The following is a 22,170-nucleotide window of genomic DNA, read 5'->3' as shown; positions in this document are numbered from 1 at the left end:
GACCGCCCGGATCTTCGATCACAAGGCCCGTTCTACAACCAGAACTCAGGGGCTCTCAATTTGACGGCGTGGCCCTTGAAACCTGGGTTCTAACCCAGGCAGGGCTCTCGACGGACGTCATTAGGACCATGATCAGGGCACGGAAGCCAGCCTCTGCCAAGATCTATGACCGTACATGGAAAGTTCTCTTTACCTGGTGCGAATATTGCGGCCAGACCCCATTCCCTTCTTCCCTCCCCAAACTACCTGGTTTTTCTCCAATCGGGTCTGGAGGCCAGGCTGTCCCTGGCCTCGCCTAAGAGCCAGGTGTCAGCTCTCTGTGCTTTTTTTCAAAAGCGCATTGCTACCAAGCCGCGAGTAAGGACTTTTCTTCAGGGGGTTTCCCGATTGGTTCTCCCCTACAGATGACCACTAGAATCGTGGGACCTCAACCTGGTCCTGACAGCATTGCGGGAACCACCTTTCGAACCCCTTAAGGAGGTCCCGCTCCGCCTTCTCTGCCACCAGGAAAAAAACACATTTTGGGAATCACCTCGCTACGCAGGGTGTCTGAACTGACAGCACTCTCCTGCAGACGACCCTTCCTGGTTTTTCACCAGGACAAGGTAGTTCTCCGTACGGTCCCATCCTTCCTTCCGAAGGTTGTGTCCAACTTCCACCTCAATGAGGAAATTTCTCTGCCTTCCCTTTGTCCGGTCCCGGTTCATAGAGTGGAGAAGTCTCTGCATGCGCTTGACCTTGTCAGGGCATTGCGTATATGTGTCTAGGACTGCGTTCTTCCAGAGGTCTGATCCCTTTTCCTTCTTCCGGAAGGCGGCCGCAAGGGTCTGCCAGCTTCCAAAGCTACCTTTGCCAGGAAGATCACATCCACCATACAAGAGGCCTACTGCATTAAGAATTCTCCTCTTCCAGCCGGTATTACGGCACACTCTACACGGGCGGTACGGACCTCCTGGGCCATTCGGCTCTAGGCTTCGGCACAACAAGTGTGTAAGGCGGCCACTTGGACTATACTAAACACTACAGGGTTCATACCCAGTCCTCAGCGGAAGCGAGCCTGGGTAGATGTGTTCTGCAGGCGGCGGTGCCCCAAGTATAGGGGCCTGTCTGCACAATATTCGTCCATTGCTTCCCACCCAGGGACTGCTTTGGGACGTCCCATGGTCCTGTGTCCCCCAATGAGGCGACAGAGTAAAGGAGATTTTTGTGTACTCACCGTAAAATCTTTCTCTTAGCCTCTAATTGGGGGACACAGCTCCCACCCTGTTGCCCTTTTCGGGCCGTTGTTACTGTTGAGTTCTCATATTGTTCTTTGAGCTCGTACATGGTGGCCTTCTTATAGGCTTGCCTATGTTATTCATGTTACATTCCTCCTACTGCTTTTGCACAAAACTGGAGAAGGTTGACGCCGTCCAGGGGTGTATACTGCAGAGGAGGAGCCACGGTTAATCTTTTTCAGATTATGCATAGTGTCGCCTCCTAGTGGACAGCAGCATAACACCCATGGTCCTGTGTCCCCCAATTAGAGGCTAAGAGAGAGATTTTACGGTGAGTACACAAAAATCTCCTTTTCAACAGCCGCATCACATGCGGGGATTACCTGTTTGTTAAGACAATCCCCGCATGTGTTGCAGATGTCGAACAGATGCAAGACATGCAGCCGCGGAGCCTCAAACATATTTGCGAGCACACCAAAGACATTTGGTTAGTACCCGAGCATGCTCAGATAACACGTTATCTGAGCACAGTCGCTCATCACTACTCAAGGTCAATACACCCAGATTTTCCTAAAGACCATACTGTCCCAACAAGATCAGAAGGGACAGGATACCATGTATTGTGTGATTCAGGGTCTTTATTAACCCCTTCCCGACATCTGACGTTATAGTACGTCAGATGTCGGGTCCCCTGCTTTGATGCAGGGCTCCGGCGGTGAGCGCACATCAAAGTCGCGACATGTCAGCTGTTTTTTACAGCTGACATGTGCGCGCAATAGCGGCGGGTGAAATCGCGATCACCTGCCGCTATTAACTAGTTAAATGCCGCTGTCAAACGCAGACAGCGGCATTTAACTACCGCATCCGGCCGTGCGGCCGGATATGAGCGCATCGCCGACCCCCGTCACATGATCGGGGGTCGGCGATGAGTCAGGAAGGTAACCATAGAGGTCCTTGAGACCTCTATGGTTACTGATTGCCGGTGGCTGTGAGCGCCCCCCTGTGGTCGGCGCTCACAGCACACCTGCAAATCTGCTGTGTAGCAGCGATCTTATGATCGCTGCTACATAGCAGAGCCGATCGCGTTGTGCCTGCTTCTAGCCTCCCATGGAGGCTATAGAAGCATGGCAAAAGTAAAAAAAAAAGTTAAAAAAATGTGAAAAAAATAAAAATAATATAAAAGTTTAAATCACCCCCCTTTCGCCCCAATCAAAATAAATCAATAAAAAAAAAACCCAACCTACACATATTTGGTATCGCCGCGTTCAGAATCGCCCGATCTATCAATAAAAAAAAAGCATTAACCTGATCGCTAAACGGCGTAATGAGAAAAAAAATCGAAACGCCAGATTTACGTTTTTTTGGTCGCCACGACATTGCATTAAAATGCAATAACGGGCGATCAAAAGAACGTATCTGCACCAAAATGCTATCATTAAAAATGCCAGCTCGGCACGCAAAAAATAAGCCCTCACCTGACCCCAGATCACGAAAAATGGAGACGCTACGAGTATCGGAAAATGGCGCAATTTTGTTTTGTTTTGTTTTTTGCAAAGTTTGGAATTTTTTTTCACCACTTAGGTGAAAAATAACCTAGACATGTGAGGTATCTATGAACTCGTACTGACCTGGAGAATCATAATGGCAGGTCAGTTTTAGCATTTAGTGAACCTAGCAAAATAGGCAAGCAAAAAACAAGTGTGGGATTGCACTTTTTTTGCAGTTTCACTGCACTTGGAATTTTTTTCACGTTTTCTAGTACACGACATGGTAAAACCAATGATGTCGTTCAAAAGTACAACTCGTCCCGCAAAAAATAAGCCCTCACATGGCCAAATTGACGGAAAAATAAAAAAGCTATGGCTCTGGGAAGGAGGGGAGCGAAAAACGGAAAAAGCTCCGGGGGTGAAGGGGTTAAAGACCACCATCTATTACCCAAAACTGGAAACCGTGGTGTACAGACTGGCCGTGTATCGTCTGAGTCGAACTTGACAGCCTTGTGTATAAGGCTGCTGTGTTTGGGTCAGGAGACCCAAAGCCGGTCCATAACGGGCTGGAATCACACGCACATTTTGACCCAAAATCTTATGTGATGAAGTGAGAAAAATTAAATTATTAAATCGGCCTTGGTTCAGAAAACAAAACTTCATCAAAATAAATCCGTGTGATTCCAGCCACGGAAAATAATTCTGGATTATGTAGTATGTCATTGTAAACATGTTTGCTTTCGTTTTTTTTTTGTTTTTGTTTTTTTTTAATAGATGGTGGCCCGCAGAAGTACGTCACCCCAAAAACATCCCTCCAAATATCCAGAAAATGAAACATGAGATCGGGGAGTTCCCAGTTTACTTCTTCGGCTCCAAAGACTATTACTGGACGCACCACGCACGGGTGTTTCCGTACATGGAGGGGGATCGTGGCTCTAAACATCACGGCGTGAAAGGCATCGGCAAAGTGTTTAAAAATGGTGAGATTACAAAAATGGCCGAATCTTGATATAAAATGTCTTTTTACAGTATTCAATCATATCGGTCGGTGTAATCGGGCTCCTTATGATTCGCCACACTCGCATAACCGTTTATATTAGTGATGAGAGCTGCCAGTCACTTCCCAAAATCAATGCAGAACTGTCGAGTGTCACATACAGCCAGCAAGGACTGGTGGCCATATCCAAGAGGTATGTGTTTTCTCAGGTGTTAGGGGTTGTGACCATCCATTAATAGATCGACTAGTATAACTGATGGGATGTCCCCTTGTGGCCACCAGGACAGGCGAGTGATTACCTCCTGCTCCCGCTTCTCTCTGATCAGGGGCGGCTGGGTTTAGTTATGCACGACTCATAGTTTTGCAAAGAGAATATATCAGAAAATGATTGATTTTACAAGCATTTTGCAAATGTGATCAATCATCTTGGCCATTTACTTCATTAGAGTTAGTTTTTATCTCCGCAGCTGGATGATTTACATCTGTTAGCCAGCATAAGTACATGTGGGGGTTGCCTGGTTGCTAGGGAATCCCCACATGTACTTATGCTGTTTAGTAGCTGAAAATCATCCAGCTGCGGCGAAGAAAACTAAATCTCCGAGCACTAAAAAATACTAAGAGGACACCCGAGCGTGCTCAGGAATTCTCGAGTAACGAGTACATTCGCTCATCACTAGTCCCTACCTCATCCACACAGTCTCCTCGGCATCGTGCTCCTGCACAGGCGTACTTCTCTGCCCTGTTGAGGGATCAGCATATTGCGCCTGCGCACTGCAGAAATTTGGAGTGCTGTAATGTGGTGGTCTTGCCTCATATCGGTTAAACCTGGTGACAGGTTCACATTAAATTTGGTTTGCATGTTCTATATCTCAAAGTTTTGAGGATTTTTTTTTATAGCACTGTGTGTATTAAAGCCTCTCTATACTTTATACTGGACTCACACTTTCTGTTCTGTACAGCAGTTTTCAGCAGCCTCATTACATCACAGACAGGATTACGAACTACTCCTCTCTGTACATTAGATAATATGGACTCTCCATTCACAATAGGGGATGTCACAGCTCACCTCCTCCTCCTGTACAATGACTGATAACACATCTATATACAGTAGATAACACAGGATCCACCATTCACAATAGGTGATGTCACAGCTCACCTCCTCCTGTACAATGACTGATAACACCTCTTTATACAGTTGGTAACACAAGATCCACCATTCACAATAGGTGACGTTACAGCTCACCTCCTCCTCCTGTACAATGACTGATAACACCTCTATATACAGTAGATAACCCAGGATCCACCATTCACAACAGGTGATGTCACAGCTCACCTCCTCTACAATGACTGATAACACCTCTATATACAATAGATTACACAGAATCCACAATAGGTAAGGTCACAGCTCACCACCTCCCTTTCTCTTCACAAAGACCTTTTCCCAAGTCAAAGCATGAGCATATAATGTCTCCATACAAATCAAAAAGGGTCAGTCAATCTGTCGGTCCATAGTAGTCAACTATAACGCCTATTGCCCAGTCTAAATATTGCAAGGTACTATTTGAGTGACATGAAACTACAAAAAAAGCTAAAAAAAAAAATTTTATTAAATATAAACATTTAACCTAAAAACCCATTCCATTATGTAGTAGGAATAATAAATTAATGAGCATCTCCAGTTAGAAATGTAGCATAGTTCCTCTAATCATACTCACCTGCTCCTGGCGCGGTGTCCCTGGTTCCCCAGCGCCAGCAGCTTTTTACTGTAGTGAGCGGTCACATGGTACCGCTCATTACAGTAATGAATATGGACCCGACCCCACTCCCATAGGGGTGGAGCCGCATATTCGTTACTGTAATGAGCGGTGCCATGTGACCTCTCACTACAGGAAGAAGCTGCCGGGGAAGCAGGGACAGCGCCAGGAGCAGGTGAGTATAAGCAGTGCGCAATATTCACCTGTTCCACCTTCGCCGGCTGCCGCTGTGTCTTCTGCATCCTCTGCACTGACGCTCAGGTCAGAGGGCGCGGTGACACGATTAGTGCGTGCCGCCGTCTGCCTGAGCAGTCAGTGCAGTGGACAGGGAACGTAGCGGCGGCTGACAGCGGTGGAACGCGAACAGGTGAATATAGAAAGTGCCTGGGACCTGAGCGACGAGAGGGGAGTATGTGATTTTTTTTTTTTATCGCAGCAACAGCATATGGGGCAAATGACTGTATGGAGCATCTTATTGGGCCATAATCAGCATTTATGGAGCATTACATGGGGCAAATGACTACGGAGCATCTTATGGGGCCATAATCAGCATTTGTGGAGCATTATATGGGGCAAATGAAATGACTGTATGGAGCATCTTATGGGGCTATAATCAGTATTTGTGGAGCATTACATGGGGCAAATGACTGTACGGAGCATCTTACGGGGCCATAATCAGCATTTGTGGAGCATTACATGGGGCAAATGACTGTATGGAGCATCTTATGGGGCTATAATCAGTATTTGTGGAGCATTACATGGGGCAAATGACTGTACGGAGCATCTTACGGGGCCATAATCAGCATTTGTGGAGCATTACATGGGGCAAATGATTGTACGGAGCATCTTATGGGGCCATAATCAGCATTTGTGGAGCATTACATGGGGCAAATGACTGTACGGAGCATCTTATGGGGCCATAATCAGCATTTGTGGAGCATTACATGGGGCAAATGACTGTACGGAGCATCTTATGGGGCTATAATCAGTATTTATGGAGCATTACATGGGGCAAATGACTGTATGGAGCATTTTATGGGGCCATAATCGGCATTTGTGCAGCATTATATGGGGCGTATTTTGTATGGAGCATCTTATGGGGCCCATCATGAACTTTATGGAGCATTATATGGGGCTCCTGATTCAATATGGATATTCAAAAACACTTAACCTACTGATGTCTCAATTAATTTTACTTTTATTGGTATCTATTTTTATTTTTGACATTTACCGGTAGCTGCTGCATTTTCCACCCTAGGCTTATACTCGAGTCATTAAGTTTTCAGTTTTTTGTGGCAAAATTAGGGGTATCAGCTGATACTCGGGTCGACTTATACTCGAGTGTATACGGTAAATAGGATTGTTGGAACATATATAATTGAATTAATTTATTATTTGCTGCTGGAGACACCATCGTATGCGCTTCCAGTGCTTCATTCCACTGGTCATCAGTGATAGAGGAGATTTGGTGCCTCTATTTAACCTCCACAGCCAGTTGGGTAGAAGCAATTTTGGAATTTAACAAAAAAGGTATACAGGGAGGATACCACACCTGTAGGTCCCTGAGTTGACAATATTCCTATTAGTGGATATCTAGATAGTCGCATTCTAGGAAGTGGGAATTGGTACAATATGGCATGTTTCAGCTGCAGACATCTATAAAAATCCCTATGAGGGATTCCAAATTTTACATGAAATTGTTCAAATGATAATAAAATTCAGACCAAAAATTTGGACACATCTTCTCATTTAGATTTTTCTGTATTTTCATGACTATGAAAATTGGACATTCACACTGGAGGCATCAAAACTATGAATTAACACATGTGGAATTATATACTTAACAAAAAAGTGTGAAACAACTGAAATTATGTCTTATATTCTAGGTTCTTCAAAGTAGCCACCTTTTGCTTTGATGACTGCTTTGCACACTCTTGGCATTCTCTTGATGATCTCCAAGAGGTAGTCACCGGGAATGGTTTTCACTTCACAGCTGTGCCCTGTCAGGTTTAATAAGTGGGATTTCTTGCCTTATAAATGGGGTTGGGACCATCAGTTGTGTTGTGCAGAAGTCTGGTGGATACACAGCTGATAGTCCTACTGAATAGACTGTTAGAATTTGTATTATGGCAAGAAAAAAGCAGCTAAGTAAAGAAAAATGAGTGGCCATCATTACTTTAAGAAATCGCAGGTTAACAGCAGCTCAGATTAGAGACCAGGTCAATGCCACACAGAGTTCTAGCAGCAGACACATCTCTACAACAATTGTTAAGAGGAGACTTTGTGCAGCAGGCCTTCATGGTAAAACAGCTGCTAGTAAACCACTGCTAAGGACAGGCAACAAGCAGAAGAGACTTGTTTGGGCTAAAGAACACAAGGAATGGACATTAGACCAGTGGAAATCTGTGCTTTGTTCTGAGGAGTCCAAATTTGAGATCTTTGGTTCCAACCACCGTGTCTTTGTGCGACGCAGAAAAGGTGAACGGATGGACTCTACATGCCTGGTTCCCACCGTGAAGCATGGAGGAGGAGGTGTGATGGTGTGGGGGTGCTTTGCTGGTGACACTGTTGGGGGTTTATTCAAAATTGAAGGCATACTGAACCAGTATGGCTACCACAGCATCTTGCAGCAGCATGCTACTTCATCCAGTTTGCGTTTAGTTGGACCATCATTTATTTTTCAACAGGACAATGACCCCAAACACACCTCCAGGCTGTGTAAGGGCTATTTGACCAAGAAGGAGAGTGATGGGGTGCTACGCCAGATGACCTGGCCTCCACAGTCACCAGACCTGAACCCAATCGAGATGGTTTGGGGTGAGCTGGACCGCAGAGTGAAGGCAAAAGGGCCAACAAGTGCTAAGCATCCTGGGAACTCCTTCAAGATTGTTGGAAGACCATTCCCGGTGACTACCTCTTGAAGCTCATCAAGAGAATACCAAGAGTGTGCAAAGCAGTCATCAAAGCAAAAGGTGGCTACTTTGAAGAACCTAGAATATAAGACATATTTTCAGTTGTTTCACACTTTTTTGTTAAGTATATAATTCCACATGTGTTAATTCATAGTTTTGATGCCTTCAGTGTGAATGTACAGTTTTCATAGTCATGAAAATACAGAAAAATCTTTAAATGAGAAGATGTGTCCAAACTTTTGGTCTGTACCAACGGGATTTCCATTACAGAAAACCTGACAGAATTAGACGATTATATAGTAGATACCCGATGCGTTAGAATCGGGCCACCGTCTAGTATTCATATAAACATTAGTGCTTACATTTATGTTTTTTAACCCATTGGACACACTGCCATTGTTTTTTTCCTGTCTTTATTTTAAGAGTCAAAACTTTATTAGTCCTCTATCTCTGTATGACAGCTTGTTTTCTACAGGATGACTTAGTTTTCAAAGACACCATTTATTTTACCATATGATAAACTTAAAAACGGGGAACATTTTTATTCTCTCCCTGACGCACTGTCCTCCATGTTATTCTCTCCCTCACAGACTGTCCTCCATGTTATTCTCTCCCTGACGCACTGTCCTCCATGTTATTCTCTCCCTCACAGACTGTCCTCCATGTTATTCTCTCCCTCACAGACTGTCCTTCATGTTATTCTCTCCCTGACGCACTGTCCTCCATGTTATTCTCTCCCTCACAGACTGTCCTCCATGTTATTCTCTCCCTCACAGACTCCTCCATGTTATTCTCTCCCTCACAGACTGTCCTCCATGTTATTCTCTCCCTCACAGACTGTCCTTCATGTTATTCTCTCCCTGACGCACTGTCCTCCATGTTATTCTCTCCCTCACAGACTGTCCTCCATGTTATTCTCGCCCTCAGACTGTCCTTCATGTTATTCTCTCCCTGACGCACTGTCCTCCATGTTATTCTTTCCCTCACAGACTGTCCTCCATGTTATTCTCTCCCTCACAGACTGTCCTCCATGTTATTCTCTCCCTCACAGACTGTCCTTCATGTTATTCTCTCCCTGACGCACTGTCCTCCATGTTATTCTCTCCCTCACAGACTGTCCTCCATGTTATTCTCTCCCTCACAGACTGTCCTTCATATTATTCTCTCCCTGACGCACTGTCCTCCATGTTATTCTCTCCCTCACAGACTGTCCTCCATGTTATTCTCTCCCTCACACTGTCCTCCATGTTATTCTCTCCCTCACAGACTGTCCTCCATGTTATTCTCTCCCTCACACTGTCCTCCATGTTATTCTCTCCCTCACAGACTGTCCTTCATGTTATTCTCTCCCTGACGCACTGTCCTCCATGTTATTCTCTCCCTCACAGACTGTCCTCCATGTTATTCTCGCCCTCACACTGTCCTCCATGTTATTCTCGCCCTCACAGACTGTTCTCCATGTTATTCTCGCCCTCACACTGTCCTCCATGTTATTCTCGCCCTCACAGACTGTCCTCCATGTTATTCTCTCCCTCACAGACTGTCCTTCATGTTATTCTCGTTCTAGTATATGTATGTAGTTTATTTATGAACGCTGATTGGTCGAGGCCAGCCGGGTGCGACCAATCAGCGACGCGGGATTTCGGTTACAGACAAACAGACCCTTAGACAATTATATATATAGATATACATAAAAAAATATATTAGTGTTGTGCTGTTGCATTTGTGTGGCTGGTTTTTGACATTGGTTAATTTCTGGTTGGATGTTAGAAACCTTTTTCTTATTAGAAAATAAATGCTCAGTAAATTCTACTTCTTTTTATTCCCTTAAAGCTTTACAAGAAGCTGAAGAACGATTTATTGAGATCGAATTGCAACGAAAAGCAAAAGAAACTCAGGAAAACGAAAGGAAGCCGCCTCCTTATAAGCACATAAAGGTACGATGATGAGATTTCTGCTCATAACAGCGGCTGCATTGGTAAGAATGGGGATCTGTGTGAATGGAGTCCTAGTGAGCATATGCCACCACTGCTCCATTCATTGTACTGCACCATCATTCCCACAGACAACTCCCATAGAAGTGAATGAAGCGGTGGTCGTGCATGCTCACTAGCAATCCATTAAAAGTGAGCACCTGATTCTCACGCTGTCAAGATCTGGGGGGCTTAGTGGGCATGCGTTTTGTGAATAGCGGATTTTTTTTTTCTCTTAACACCTTTTAATCTAAGGCTGGGTTCACATTACGTTATGGGCGTTTGTTAGTCGGACTACGTTACACAGCGGCATAAACGCGGTGTAACGTAGTCCGTTACGGCCGCCATTACTTCCTATGTCGGACGCATCGCTAGCGCACGCCCACAATGGGCATGCGCTAGGGATGTGCCGTCATTCAGTTACGGACCCTGAGATGCGGGCTGCAGCGTTTCCGGGTCCATCACTGCTAGCGCAGATAGAGCTAGCAGATGCTCTGTCTGCGCTAGCGTGCTGCCATACCGGCACTTGCTTTTACAGCAGCCCATTACCGTATGTGTTGAACGGGCCGCTGTAAACGCAATGTGAACCCAGCCTAAGTTTTATTTTTCCTCTAGGTAAACAAACCTTATGGGAAAGTCCAAGTTTACACTGCTGATATCTCTGAAATACCCAAGTGCAATTGTAAGCCGACCAGCTACAAACCCTGCGGACTTGACTCTGAATGTCTGAATCGTATGCTGATGTACGAATGCCACCCACAAGTGTGCCCCGCTGGGGATAAATGTCAGAATCAGAATTTCACCAAACGTCTGTATCCAGAAACTAAGATCATCAAAACCGAGGGCAAAGGATGGGGTCTCATTGCTACAAGAGACATAAAAAAGGTAATCTGCAGCTTGATCTTACTTTAAAGACTATAAACACCTCTTGACATGGAAAAAATGATTTAATTTTTTTTTTACAAATGTTAGTGGCTGGCTAATAAAATTGCAGTATCAACCTATCTTCCATCCTTCATTCATTTTTAGACCCCCTGTTCATTTTCCCACCTTTTGCAAGTTTACAATTTTTCTCTTAAGTTAATTTTTCTGTAATATAGGCTGGATGTGTTGTCCAGGATGCTGCAGTCTTCACTAGCTTTCATCTTCCTCTAATTGCCTCTCCATATGTGTGTGTGTATATATATATATATATATATATATATATATATATATATATATATATATAATCTGCCCTCCCTGAGACTGTAAGTGCTTTCTCCCCTCTCCACACTTTAGATCTCGGCAAATACTCCTTCTTTCTAGTCTCTCTAACACCGAGACAAGGGTAGAGAACAGATCCAGGAGCTCGGGTTCTTACAGATTTGTAACATTTTCATAGATCAGCGACCTAGATTAAGGACTTAAATGCTCTACTGTAGCAAAATGGTTAATGGATATTTACAATCTCTAGCTGACAATGTCATCTATGAAAATGGAACGAACTCTTTAGTTGTGCAGATTCATTGTTTCCCTATAAAGGGGAAAGTCACTTAACTATTATAAGTCATGTGCATGCTTCTTTCCTCCCTATAGGGAAGCACGGAGGTCGCCCAAAGCAATGTAAAAAGTCTTATTAATTAATGTCTTTCATTTGCAGGGAGAGTTTGTAAATGAATATATAGGGGAGCTTATAGATGAAGAGGAGTGTATGGCAAGAATTCGCCGCGCACAAGAGAACGATATCATGCACTTTTACATGCTGACCATTGACAAGGTACGTGACTGTGAACCGCTCTGCCTGTAACGTGAACAGTTTTGCTGCAAACTCAATGAAAACCTGTGTAGACGCTGCATACCACAATCTATTCTTTTTCTATACAATGGTGACCTAATAATCCCTAATATTCCCTCCAGAGCCACCAGGGTAAAATGGAAAAACTCCTAGTCCTGTGCAGGCTCTCCGTTTACAGTATGATGCTCCTGCTGGGCTGGTACCTCGCTTTAGTAGTTGGATACTTGGCTTAAAAATTTTTATTCCAGAAGTCTTTCTTTTTTTAATTTTGTTTTTGAAGATTTGTAGTTTTTAAGAATCATAATCTCCCACGATGTCTAACAGGTAGCTGTGACGGGGGGGGCTATCAGCCGGTCTCCAGATGTGATGGTATCCAACTGCGCCCCATGACTACATCATGGTAGCAATGGTTAACCTAACTGATGGCACCCACCCAACCCCTGGAACATGCCCTGTGTGTGCCTGCTCCATGATGTGCTTACATGCATACATGCAAACTGTATATGCTACTTACATCAGGGAAATACATCATTGTAAACACACCTGTACTTTGTATCCCCCCCACCTCATTGTAGATTGTAAGCTCTCACGAGCAGGGTCGTCTTATTTTGCTTTAATTATTGTATTGCTAACGTTGTTACTTATGACTGTTGTGTTTGAAACTGTTAAGCTGTAAAGCGCTGCGGAATATGTTGGCGCTATATAAATAAAGATTATTATTATCAGGGAAGGGTGAGCCAATATTTAACCACTTTGTGTGGCTACAGCTCTTGTGCAAACTGCAGAACAACTTTTTCAAGCACCCATGACTGCACCAGGTAGAGAGGGGATCCGCCCTTCAAGGACAAGAAACCTACAGTGTTAGGCTACGTTCACATTAGCGTTGTGCGACGCAGCGTCGGGCGCCGCATGCGTCATGCGCCCCTATATTTAACATGGGGGCGCATGGACATGTGTTGCACTTGCGTTTTGTGATGTATGCGTCACTGCGGCGCACGCGTCAGGGCGCAGAGGACGCAGCAAGTTGCATTTTTTGTGCGTCCAAAATCAAGCAAAAAAGACGCATGCGTCACAAAACAATGCGTTTTGCATGCGTTTTGCATGCGTTGTGCGTTGCGTCGCCGATGCGTCGCCGACGCAACACACAACAACGCAAATGTGAACGTAGCCTTAGAGTGGTACCTCTCCCACGCATCAGTTGGTTTTCTGTAGTTGACGGGGGAACATTTCGTCGAGATCAAGTGGTGCGTGAAGAAACAAGATCATTCCCAGGCCTAGCCGGTCCACTCACTCGGGGCCGGTGCAGGGGACCTGAAGGAGCTACAGTAGTGGGTTCATGGGAGTGCCATCACCTATGTGGTTAGCAGACTTCTGCGCTTTTCAGACAGCGCATGTCCCAGGAGGCGTGCCCTGATGACGCCCTCTTGTGACATTTTACCTGAAACTTTCAGGGATGGGCCCCGGAAGAGTCACCTGAGGATAAACGGGCTGTATCGGGGGCAGGTCCTACGTTAAGTTGCGGTGAGACCGCCTGTAGAGAGGTTCCCTTTGCTCCTGCAATCCCCTCAGACAGTATGGAGGAGGAGCAGCAGCAGGTGGAAGGTCAGCGATACTGTGGCATTGGTGGTCACTCTGAAGGAAGACTTGGCACTGCAGGTGGCAGCAGAGCCGGAGCACCAGTAAGGTGGATGGATCCATCAGTCCTCTAACTTTTGCCTCTGAGCCAAGATCTATCGTTGGGGCCGAGGTAAAAAATTCCCTGTTCCAAGCAGAAGATGGGAGAAAAACAGAAGTAAAAGTTCTAGCAATTTATCTCCAGAGTCGGATGCTTCTAGCAAATCAGAGGATGAAGATGGGTTTTCAGAATCCTCTTCAATGTCCTCATCAAATGATTATACAGGCGGGGCGTCACTGATTCCTTATAGAGGATACCAATAAGTTGGTGAAACCGGTTAGATCCATGTTTGGTGGCCTAGAGCAGAGGAAGCGTCGAACCCATTAACAAAATAATTCAAGCTTTTGAGAGAGTGGAAGAAACCAGAAGAGGTTCCTTTCCCCCATCTTTCAAAAGAAAGTGTCCTTTTGATGAAGCTGCATAGTCTTCCTGGGATAAAGCTCCTAAATTTGCTCTAGCTTTTGAAGATACGGGGATGCTAAACGATCCCCTGGACAGGAAGGCCGACAACTTTCTACCTGGGAAGCTTTAGATGGAGCCTTGAAGCCAACAATTTCAGCAACATGTACTGCGAGATATTTGATAATCTGGTCAGATCACTTAGAAGATCAGATAAAGGATAAGGAGTCTAGGGACAATGTTTTAGCCACAGTTCCGCTAACGCGGGGAGCAACATCATTCCAGTCAGATGCTTCAGCCGATTCAGTAAGACTTGGCGGTCAGGTCGGCAGCGCTTTCCAATACGGCCAGTTAGGTTTTCTGGCTGAAGTGCTGGCAGGGACATATTCAGGCTAAATGAAAGTTATGCTCTATTCTTTGTCTAAGTTAGAGGCGAACAAATTTAAACCGTGGGTGTCTAAATTTCCGACGGTAATGCTTATGGTCAAAGTGTGGGGTAAAATTAAAAGTTTAAGGTGAATTACTGGGTTCACGAGGTATACCCCTATATGGGATAATCCATATCTGCGGCAACTGAGGACATTGAAGGGTTTTGCGCAATGGCGACGAGTGGGTATCTGGTGGCTCTCACAGCTGATAGATGGGGGTGTCTTTAAATCATTTGAGGACTTACGAAAGGAGTTCTCACTTCAGCATTCTATATTTTATCAGTATTTACAAGTAAGACACGCTTATATAATGCAGACTCATATACACCCTATTATTATACATCATGATACTGTTATTAATAGGCTCGGTTTACAGGCATCTACAAGGGGACTAATTTCATTCGTGTACGCGGAGCTCCTCTCGAGGGTGCTATTAGGTCACCCGATGACTGCATTAGCGAAATGGGAACAACAAGTGGTGGGATTTCGGTAGATCAATGGGAGTCAATAATGAAAATGATCCCTAAGTTGTCCCTCAGTGAGCCTAACCGTCTGTCTCAACTATATATCGTTTATAGGCAGGGTGGATAAAAATCAATGTTTTTTAAAAAAAATCGGATTTTTTTGATTTAAATCGGATTTTTTTGATTTAAATCGGATTTTTTTCAATAAACTGCTTTTTGAGGAAAATATTTTACCATCCAAAGGTTCTTCCATCATGAGATAAAGCTGAGATGTTTAACTCAGTAGAATAAAGGCTGTATATGTGTAACATTCACAATGCCATGCTCTTCCAGAGGTTTCTGTAGGATTAGTGGGCAGTTTCTCTCCTATATTATCACAGACGCTCGCTTTACTTACGCAGTTCTCAAAACTGAATTTGACTCCGCAGAGGTCCCAGCCTCTTCTTCATGGCAAAAATGTTACAACATGAACAGAGTTGAGAAAAAGACCTTAATCCTATTGTTCTACAAACCTATGAATACAGAATCAACCCCTTCAGTGCCAAGTCCAAGAAGTTAGACAATATGTTTCTGATTGTTTGGAGTGGAATAGATCTGCACAACACAAGAAGAATGTGAATCTAAGTGTTTTGAGGAGGAAGGGCAAGCAGACAAAAAAATGAAAGTGAAACTTTGAGCACAATACTGCAGCATAGCCACAGACAGACAAGTCTGGATCTGTTTGTGTGTACGATCTGAGGTTTATTACATTCTTTCCTTATAATGGCAGCAGGCCGTAAAAGAGACCCAGTTTGGGAATATTTTAATGAAGCTCCTTCGCCTATCGGTAAGGCAGGCATGCGTGCAAAATGCAAACGATGCAACAAAGAGATGCAAGGCCTGGTGGTGTGAATGAGGCAACATCATGAGAAGTGCGGTGATGAAGATGACCAAAGAAACACTTCACTATCAACATCTTCATTTCCCTTCTGGTTGCAGTTTTCATAATGTGATTTCAAACGGCAAACAAGTCCTTGGATATCCTTTTGACAGTATTTGCACTTTGCTCTTGCACCTTTCTTTCCAAGATCTGCTGCTGGCATCTCAACAAAATGAACCCAAATAGGGTCTCTCTTACGACCTGCCATGGCTCACACAGATCACTTATGAAGTTTGATTGTTACTACAGCCAAGTACTGCTGACTATCCAACAAGTTTGGGCATGTCAACTGAATGGAAAAAGAAACTAAACCAAAAGTGAAACCAAGCTAGAAGTGTGGAATTAAAGGGGCAGTATGAACAAAATGTGGAGGCTATTAATAGTTTATACAATTAAGACATGCTGCTTTTAAACACCTACCTATTGCCATATAGTAAAACAAAAAAGATTTTTACTTACTTTGGGGTCCCCCCCTCACCCTGGCGTTAGATCGTTGCCCCTAGTTTCGTCCGTGTAACTATGGGCGCACATGCGCACTGCTCTCACTTCTCATTTTAATCGTGATTTATATTAAAAAAAACCTTTTGATTTAAATCAGTGATTTAAATCATGATTAAAATCATGATTTAAATCGATCCGATTTAAATAGAAAAAAATCTTTTGATTTAAATCGTGATTTAAATCATGATTTAAATCGGCGTGATTTAAATCAATCCACCCTGTTTATAGGACTCCTAAGTGGCTGTTTGATTTAGGTCTAAGGCCAAATTCAAAATGTCCCAAGTGTACGCTCGATAATGCAGATATCCTACATATGTTCTGGACTTGTCCCTGTATACAAATATTCTGGATTATGGTTCTCAACTTAATATATATTGCCACAGAGCAGGATATTCCCAGAGATCCTATTGTCTGTGTGCTTGGATATGTTGACGAGGCGGGAGGAGATGATTATTCACAAATAGCTGTTGCCAGAATGCTTGTTACTGCTAGAAAATTAATAGCATATCACTGGATCTCAGATAAAGTTCCCACGAGGAAAGAATATGTAAATAAGCTAAACCTCATACTATGCAGAGAGAAGGCCATTTATCTTAAACAGGGTAGACCGGCAGTGTTTGAGAAAATTTGGGCAGGATGGTTGAATGTTCCGGGCTTACCGTCTGTAAGTTTATTCTCGTGATACCATGTTTATATCACCCTGAAAGTGATTTAGTTGTACTCCATGACTGGTGCCTTGGGATATGTGCCTTATCTATGTCTGTATTTTTCTTTTGATATATTTTATCATTGGACCAGGGTTTGGTAGGGGGGGGAGCGGTTAGGAATGGGGAAAAGATTGTGGGGTATTTTGGAAATTCTGTTATGTTCTGAAAACTTTAATAAAAAATATCTGTTTCATAAAAGTTATGCTCTATTCCAAGTGAAGGGGAATATCTATTCAGCCCAGCCCTGGACGATATTTTGGAGAAGGCAGGAGATGGCAAAAAGGGTTTCCTTATCTGTCCTTACCAGAGTATAAAGTTTTTTTGGAAAAGAAGATTTAATCGGAGAACCCCACCTCTCCGGAAATCTGAATAGATGGGTGATCTAAGAAAAAAGAACAGAGGCTTTATGTTTGGAGTTCCCACCCATGATGGTAAAAAATCTTCCCAGTACAAGTCCCCTCTATAAGTTGTAAAGCGCTGCGGAATATGTTGACGCTATATAAATAAAAATTATTATTATTATTCCCAGTGACTCCTGTTCCTAGGTGGTGGTTAATGCTCTCTTCCCCTTTTTCCCTGCTTGTGAAAGAGTATCTGGAAACAAGTGGATTCTCTGCCTGATGAGAACAAGCCTACGGCTGGAATTTCAGTCATTAACTCAGTTTACCCAAAAACCCCCACAGGCCTCACCGAGTAAGCAGCTGGCATTGGAATCCGAAGTCCTGGATTTGGTGGAAAACGCTGTTTTTCTAGAAGTCCCTATACGATCTCCCTGAGTGGGTTAGAGATGGCCTCTAGGGTCATCGTGTCCAACCCCCTGGTTGGTACCTTCCAACTCTAACATTCTATGAAAAAGAGGAAAGGTTTTACTATCCTTGATAAGAAAGCCACATGGAACGTTCAGGACTATAGTCAACTTAAGAGGCTTAAACAGATTCTTAAAGGTTCAGTCGTTCAAGATGGAGTCTATAAAATCAACAATAAAAATCCTCTTTCCAGATTGTTTCTTGGCGGTCTTGGACCTGAAGGATGCCTATTATCATATGCCCACTCACAAAAGACCAGAAGTTCCTCAGGGTGGCTGTAACCATGGGCAGAATAGTTGGTCACTTTCAGTACAGGGTCTTTCCTTTTGGTCTAGCGGTAACCCATCTGGTGTTTACAAAAGTGATTGCCGAGGTAATGGCTCACCTCAGGCAAAAGACGTGTTGTCCCTTATCTAGACTACTTCCTAGTTATATGAAATTCAGTCCATCACTGCGGGGTTCAGTTAAGAGATCTCTACCTTAAAAAAAAAAAAAAAAAAACTTAGGTTGGCTCTTAAATCTATAGAAGGCAAGTCTAGAACCCCAGAAGCTGCAGGAATTTTTGGAGCTCTTGTTGGAATCAGAGAGACAGGAACTTCGTCTTCCAGAGAACAAGATAGAGTTTGCAGCCAGATGTCACAAACGTTAAAGGTTCCCCCCACCATCTAATATATAATTGCCTAGAATACTACTTCCTGCAATTTGTGCCAACTTCCGTGGCTTTGTCCGGAGCTAATGTCCGGAGCTAATGTCCGGAGCTAATGTCCGGAGCTAAGTGACGTCACCAGTGTCCTACACCCAGGCAGAGCACAGGGGCCCCAGGCAGCATATGGGGCCCCAGGCAAAGCACAGTGGTCCCAGGCAGAGCACAGGGGCCCCAGGCAGCCTATGGGGCCCCAGGCAGAGCACAGTGGTCCCAGGCAGAGCACAGGGGCCCCAGGCAGCCTATGGGGCCCCAGGCAGAGCACAGTGGCCCCAGGCAGAGCACAGGGGCCCCAGGCAGCATATGGGGCCCCAGGCAGAGCACAGGGGCCCCAGGCAGCATATGGGGCCCCAGGCAGAGCACAGGGGCCCCAGGCAGAACACAGGGGCCCCAGGCAGAGCACAGGGGCCCCAGGCAGAACACAGGGGCCCCAGGCAGAGCACAGGGGCCCCAGGCAGCATATGGGGCCCCAGGCAGAGCACAGGGGCCCCAGGCAGCATATGGGGGCACAGCACAGTGGCCCCAGGCAGCATATGGGGCCCCAGGCAGAGTACAGTGGCCCCAGGCAGAGCACAGGGGCCCCAGGCAGAGCACAGTGGTCCCAGGCAGAGCACAGGGGCCCCAGGCAGCTTATGGGGCCCCAGGCAGAACATGGGGCCCCAGGCAGAACATGGGGCCCCAGGCAGAGCACAGTGGCCCCAGGCAGAGCACAGGGGCCCCAGGCAGCATATGAGGCCCCAGGCAGAGCACAGGGGCCCCAGGCAGCATATGGGGCCCCAGGCAGAGCACAGGGGCCCCAGGCAGCATATGGGGCCCCAGGCAGAGCACAGGGGCCCCAGGCAGCATATGGGGCCCCAGGCAGAGCACAGTGGCCCCAGGCAGAGCACACACCAAATCGGAGGCCGAGGGGCCCCGCCAACCAAATCGGAGGCCAAGGGGCCCCGCCCACCAAATCGGAGGCCGAGGGGCTTCGCCAACCAAATCGGAGGCCGAGGAGCCCCGCCCACCAAATCGAAGGCCGAGCGGCCCCGCCCACCAAAGCGGAGGCAGAGGGACCCCGCCCACCAAATCGGAGGCCGTGGGGCCCCGCCAACCAAAGCGGAGGCCGAGGGTCCCCGCCCACCAAATCGGAGGCAGAGGGACCCCGCCCACCAAATCGGAGGCCGTGGGGCCCCGCCAACCAAAGCGGAGGCCGAGGGTCCCCGCCCACCAAATCGGAGGCAGAGGGACCCCGCCCACCAAATCGGAGGCCGTGGGGCCCCGCCCACCAAATCGGAGGCCGAGGGTCCCCGCCCACCAAATCGGAGGCCGAGGGGCCCCACCAACCAAATCGGAGGCCGAGGAGCCCCGCCCACCAAATCGAAGGCCGAGCTGCCCCGCCCACCAAAGCGGAGGCAGAGGGACCCCACCCACCAAATCGGAGGCCGTGGGGCCCCGCCAACCAAATCGGAGGCCGAGGGTCCCCGCCCACCAAATTATTCTTACATTTGAATAAATAAAGTATATATGGATTCTAGACTCCCGATTCTTTAGAATCGGGCTGCCATCTAGTGTCTCTCATAAAAGCCCTGCTGTGTTCCTTGACCACCTGTATCCCAGTAGTCTTGTGGGCCCAGTTCCATATCAGGAAATTGTAGTGAAGCAAAAAAATGTCCTTTGGGCGTGGAATGGAGTGAATATTCATTTGTCTAGCAGCGGGCACTTTCTTTAGCAGCGGGCACAGGAGTTAACCGCGGTAGCCGGCTCGGGCGTCCTGTGACCCGCTGCTGCTCCCCCACCTTCCCACCACAGCCTTATTAGGGACATCTGGACTAGAAGACGCACCCCCCATTTTCCTCCACATATTTGGAGGAAAAAAGTGCGTGTTATAGTCTGAAAAATACGGTATGTACATGCAATTTTTTCCAATTATATATTCATACTAGCTGAAGAGCCCGGCGTTGCCCAGACATAGTAACTAACTGTTAGTTATAGCACCTCACTTCTCTCATTTTCCCATCACGCCTCTCATTTTCTCCCTCACGTCTTTTTCCCCCTCACACCTCATTTTTCCCCTCACTTCTCTCATTTCCCCCCCTTAACACCTGTCATTTTGACCTCACACCTGTCTTTTTCCAATCACTCCACTATTTTCCCCTCACTCCTCTCCTTTTGCACTCACACCTCTTCATTTTCACCTCACACCTCTTATTTTCCCCTCAGTATATACCTGTATGTCATCTCTTCTGTATATAGTATATTACCTGTATGTCATTTCCCCTGTATATAGTATATAACTGTATGTCATCTCCTCCTGTATATTGTATATGCCTGTATGTCATCTCCTGTATATAGTATATACCTGTATGTCATTTCCCCTGTATATAGTATATAACTGTATGTCATCTCCTCCTCTATATAGTATATACCTGTATGTCATCTCCCCGTGTGTGTGTGTGTATATATATATATATATATTTGTTAGATTAACACCACTGTTTATGCCAATATATGTAGTTACATTGGTGAATTGTTTGTAATCTACAGTATGGATATACGTGTAACTGCTGCTGTGTTAATCACCGTATGTATCCGGTCTTGCTCCGATGCCTCTACCTTGTGCCAGTCATTACACTGGCTACCCATCCAATCCAGAATCCAGTACAAAACTACTACCCTCATCCACAAAGCACTCCATGGCTCAGCACCACCCTACATCTCCTCTCTGGTCTCAGTCTACCAACCTACCCGTGCCCTCCGCTCTGCTAATGACCTCAGGTTAGCATCCTCAATAATCAGAACCTCCCACTCCCGTCTCCAAGACTTTACACGTGCGGCGCCGATTCTTTGGAATGCACTACCTAGGTTAATACAATTAATCCCCAATCCCCACAGTTTTAAGCGTGCACTAAAAACTCATTTGTTCAGATTGGCCTACCGCCTCAACGCATTAACCTAATTATCCCTGTGTGGCCTATTAATAAAAAACAACAACATAATCACGTTCCTCCATCATGTTCTCATACACTTTATGCAGTTAATAGCCTCTGTGTCTGTACTGTTACATACTTAGGCAGTTAACTGGTTCATGCAGCTTTACATGAACACCCGAGCCTTACACTATGGCTGGTCCAAATAACTAAAGCAATTGTTACCATCCACCTCTCGTGTCTCCCCTTTTCCTCATAGATTGTAAGCTTGCGAGCAGCAGGGCCCTCATTCCTCCTGGTATCTGTTTTGAACTGTGATTTCTGTTATGCTGTAATGTCTGTTGTCTGTATAAGTCCCCTCTATAAGTTGTAAAGCGCTGCGGAATATGTTGGCGCTATATAAATAAAATTATTATTATTATTATTTATTATTATTACATGTTGGGGCGCTCCGTTGATTTGATTTGCGCACATACTGTTTGGTCTCCTAGGTCGCGCTCCTGGTGGTGCGCGTGCGCAGTTTGTGATCCGGAGTCTCGTCGTCC

At 45.6% G+C, this 22,170-nt stretch overlaps 1 protein-coding gene across 2 annotated transcripts in view; it reads left to right on the top strand.

Annotated features, from left to right (window-relative positions):
* The window catches only part of NSD2 (nuclear receptor binding SET domain protein 2), a 113,376-nt gene that overhangs the window by 69,778 nt on the left and 21,428 nt on the right, over positions 1-22,170 (top strand). For both annotated transcript variants that reach the window (XM_077280188.1, XM_077280189.1), the window contains exons 16-19: positions 3,479-3,684; positions 10,201-10,304; positions 10,956-11,225; positions 11,980-12,096. In XM_077280188.1, coding sequence (XP_077136303.1) covers positions 3,479-3,684; positions 10,201-10,304; positions 10,956-11,225; positions 11,980-12,096 — 697 coding nt within the window. The remainder of the gene's footprint in view (positions 1-3,478; positions 3,685-10,200; positions 10,305-10,955; positions 11,226-11,979; positions 12,097-22,170) is intronic.

This window comes from Ranitomeya variabilis, chromosome 1 (assembly GCF_051348905.1).
Source record: "Ranitomeya variabilis isolate aRanVar5 chromosome 1, aRanVar5.hap1, whole genome shotgun sequence".
Lineage (NCBI taxonomy): Eukaryota > Metazoa > Chordata > Amphibia > Anura > Dendrobatidae > Ranitomeya > Ranitomeya variabilis.
The sequence above is the reverse complement of the archived record's forward strand: the minus strand, read 5'-3'. Positions and strand labels throughout refer to the sequence as shown.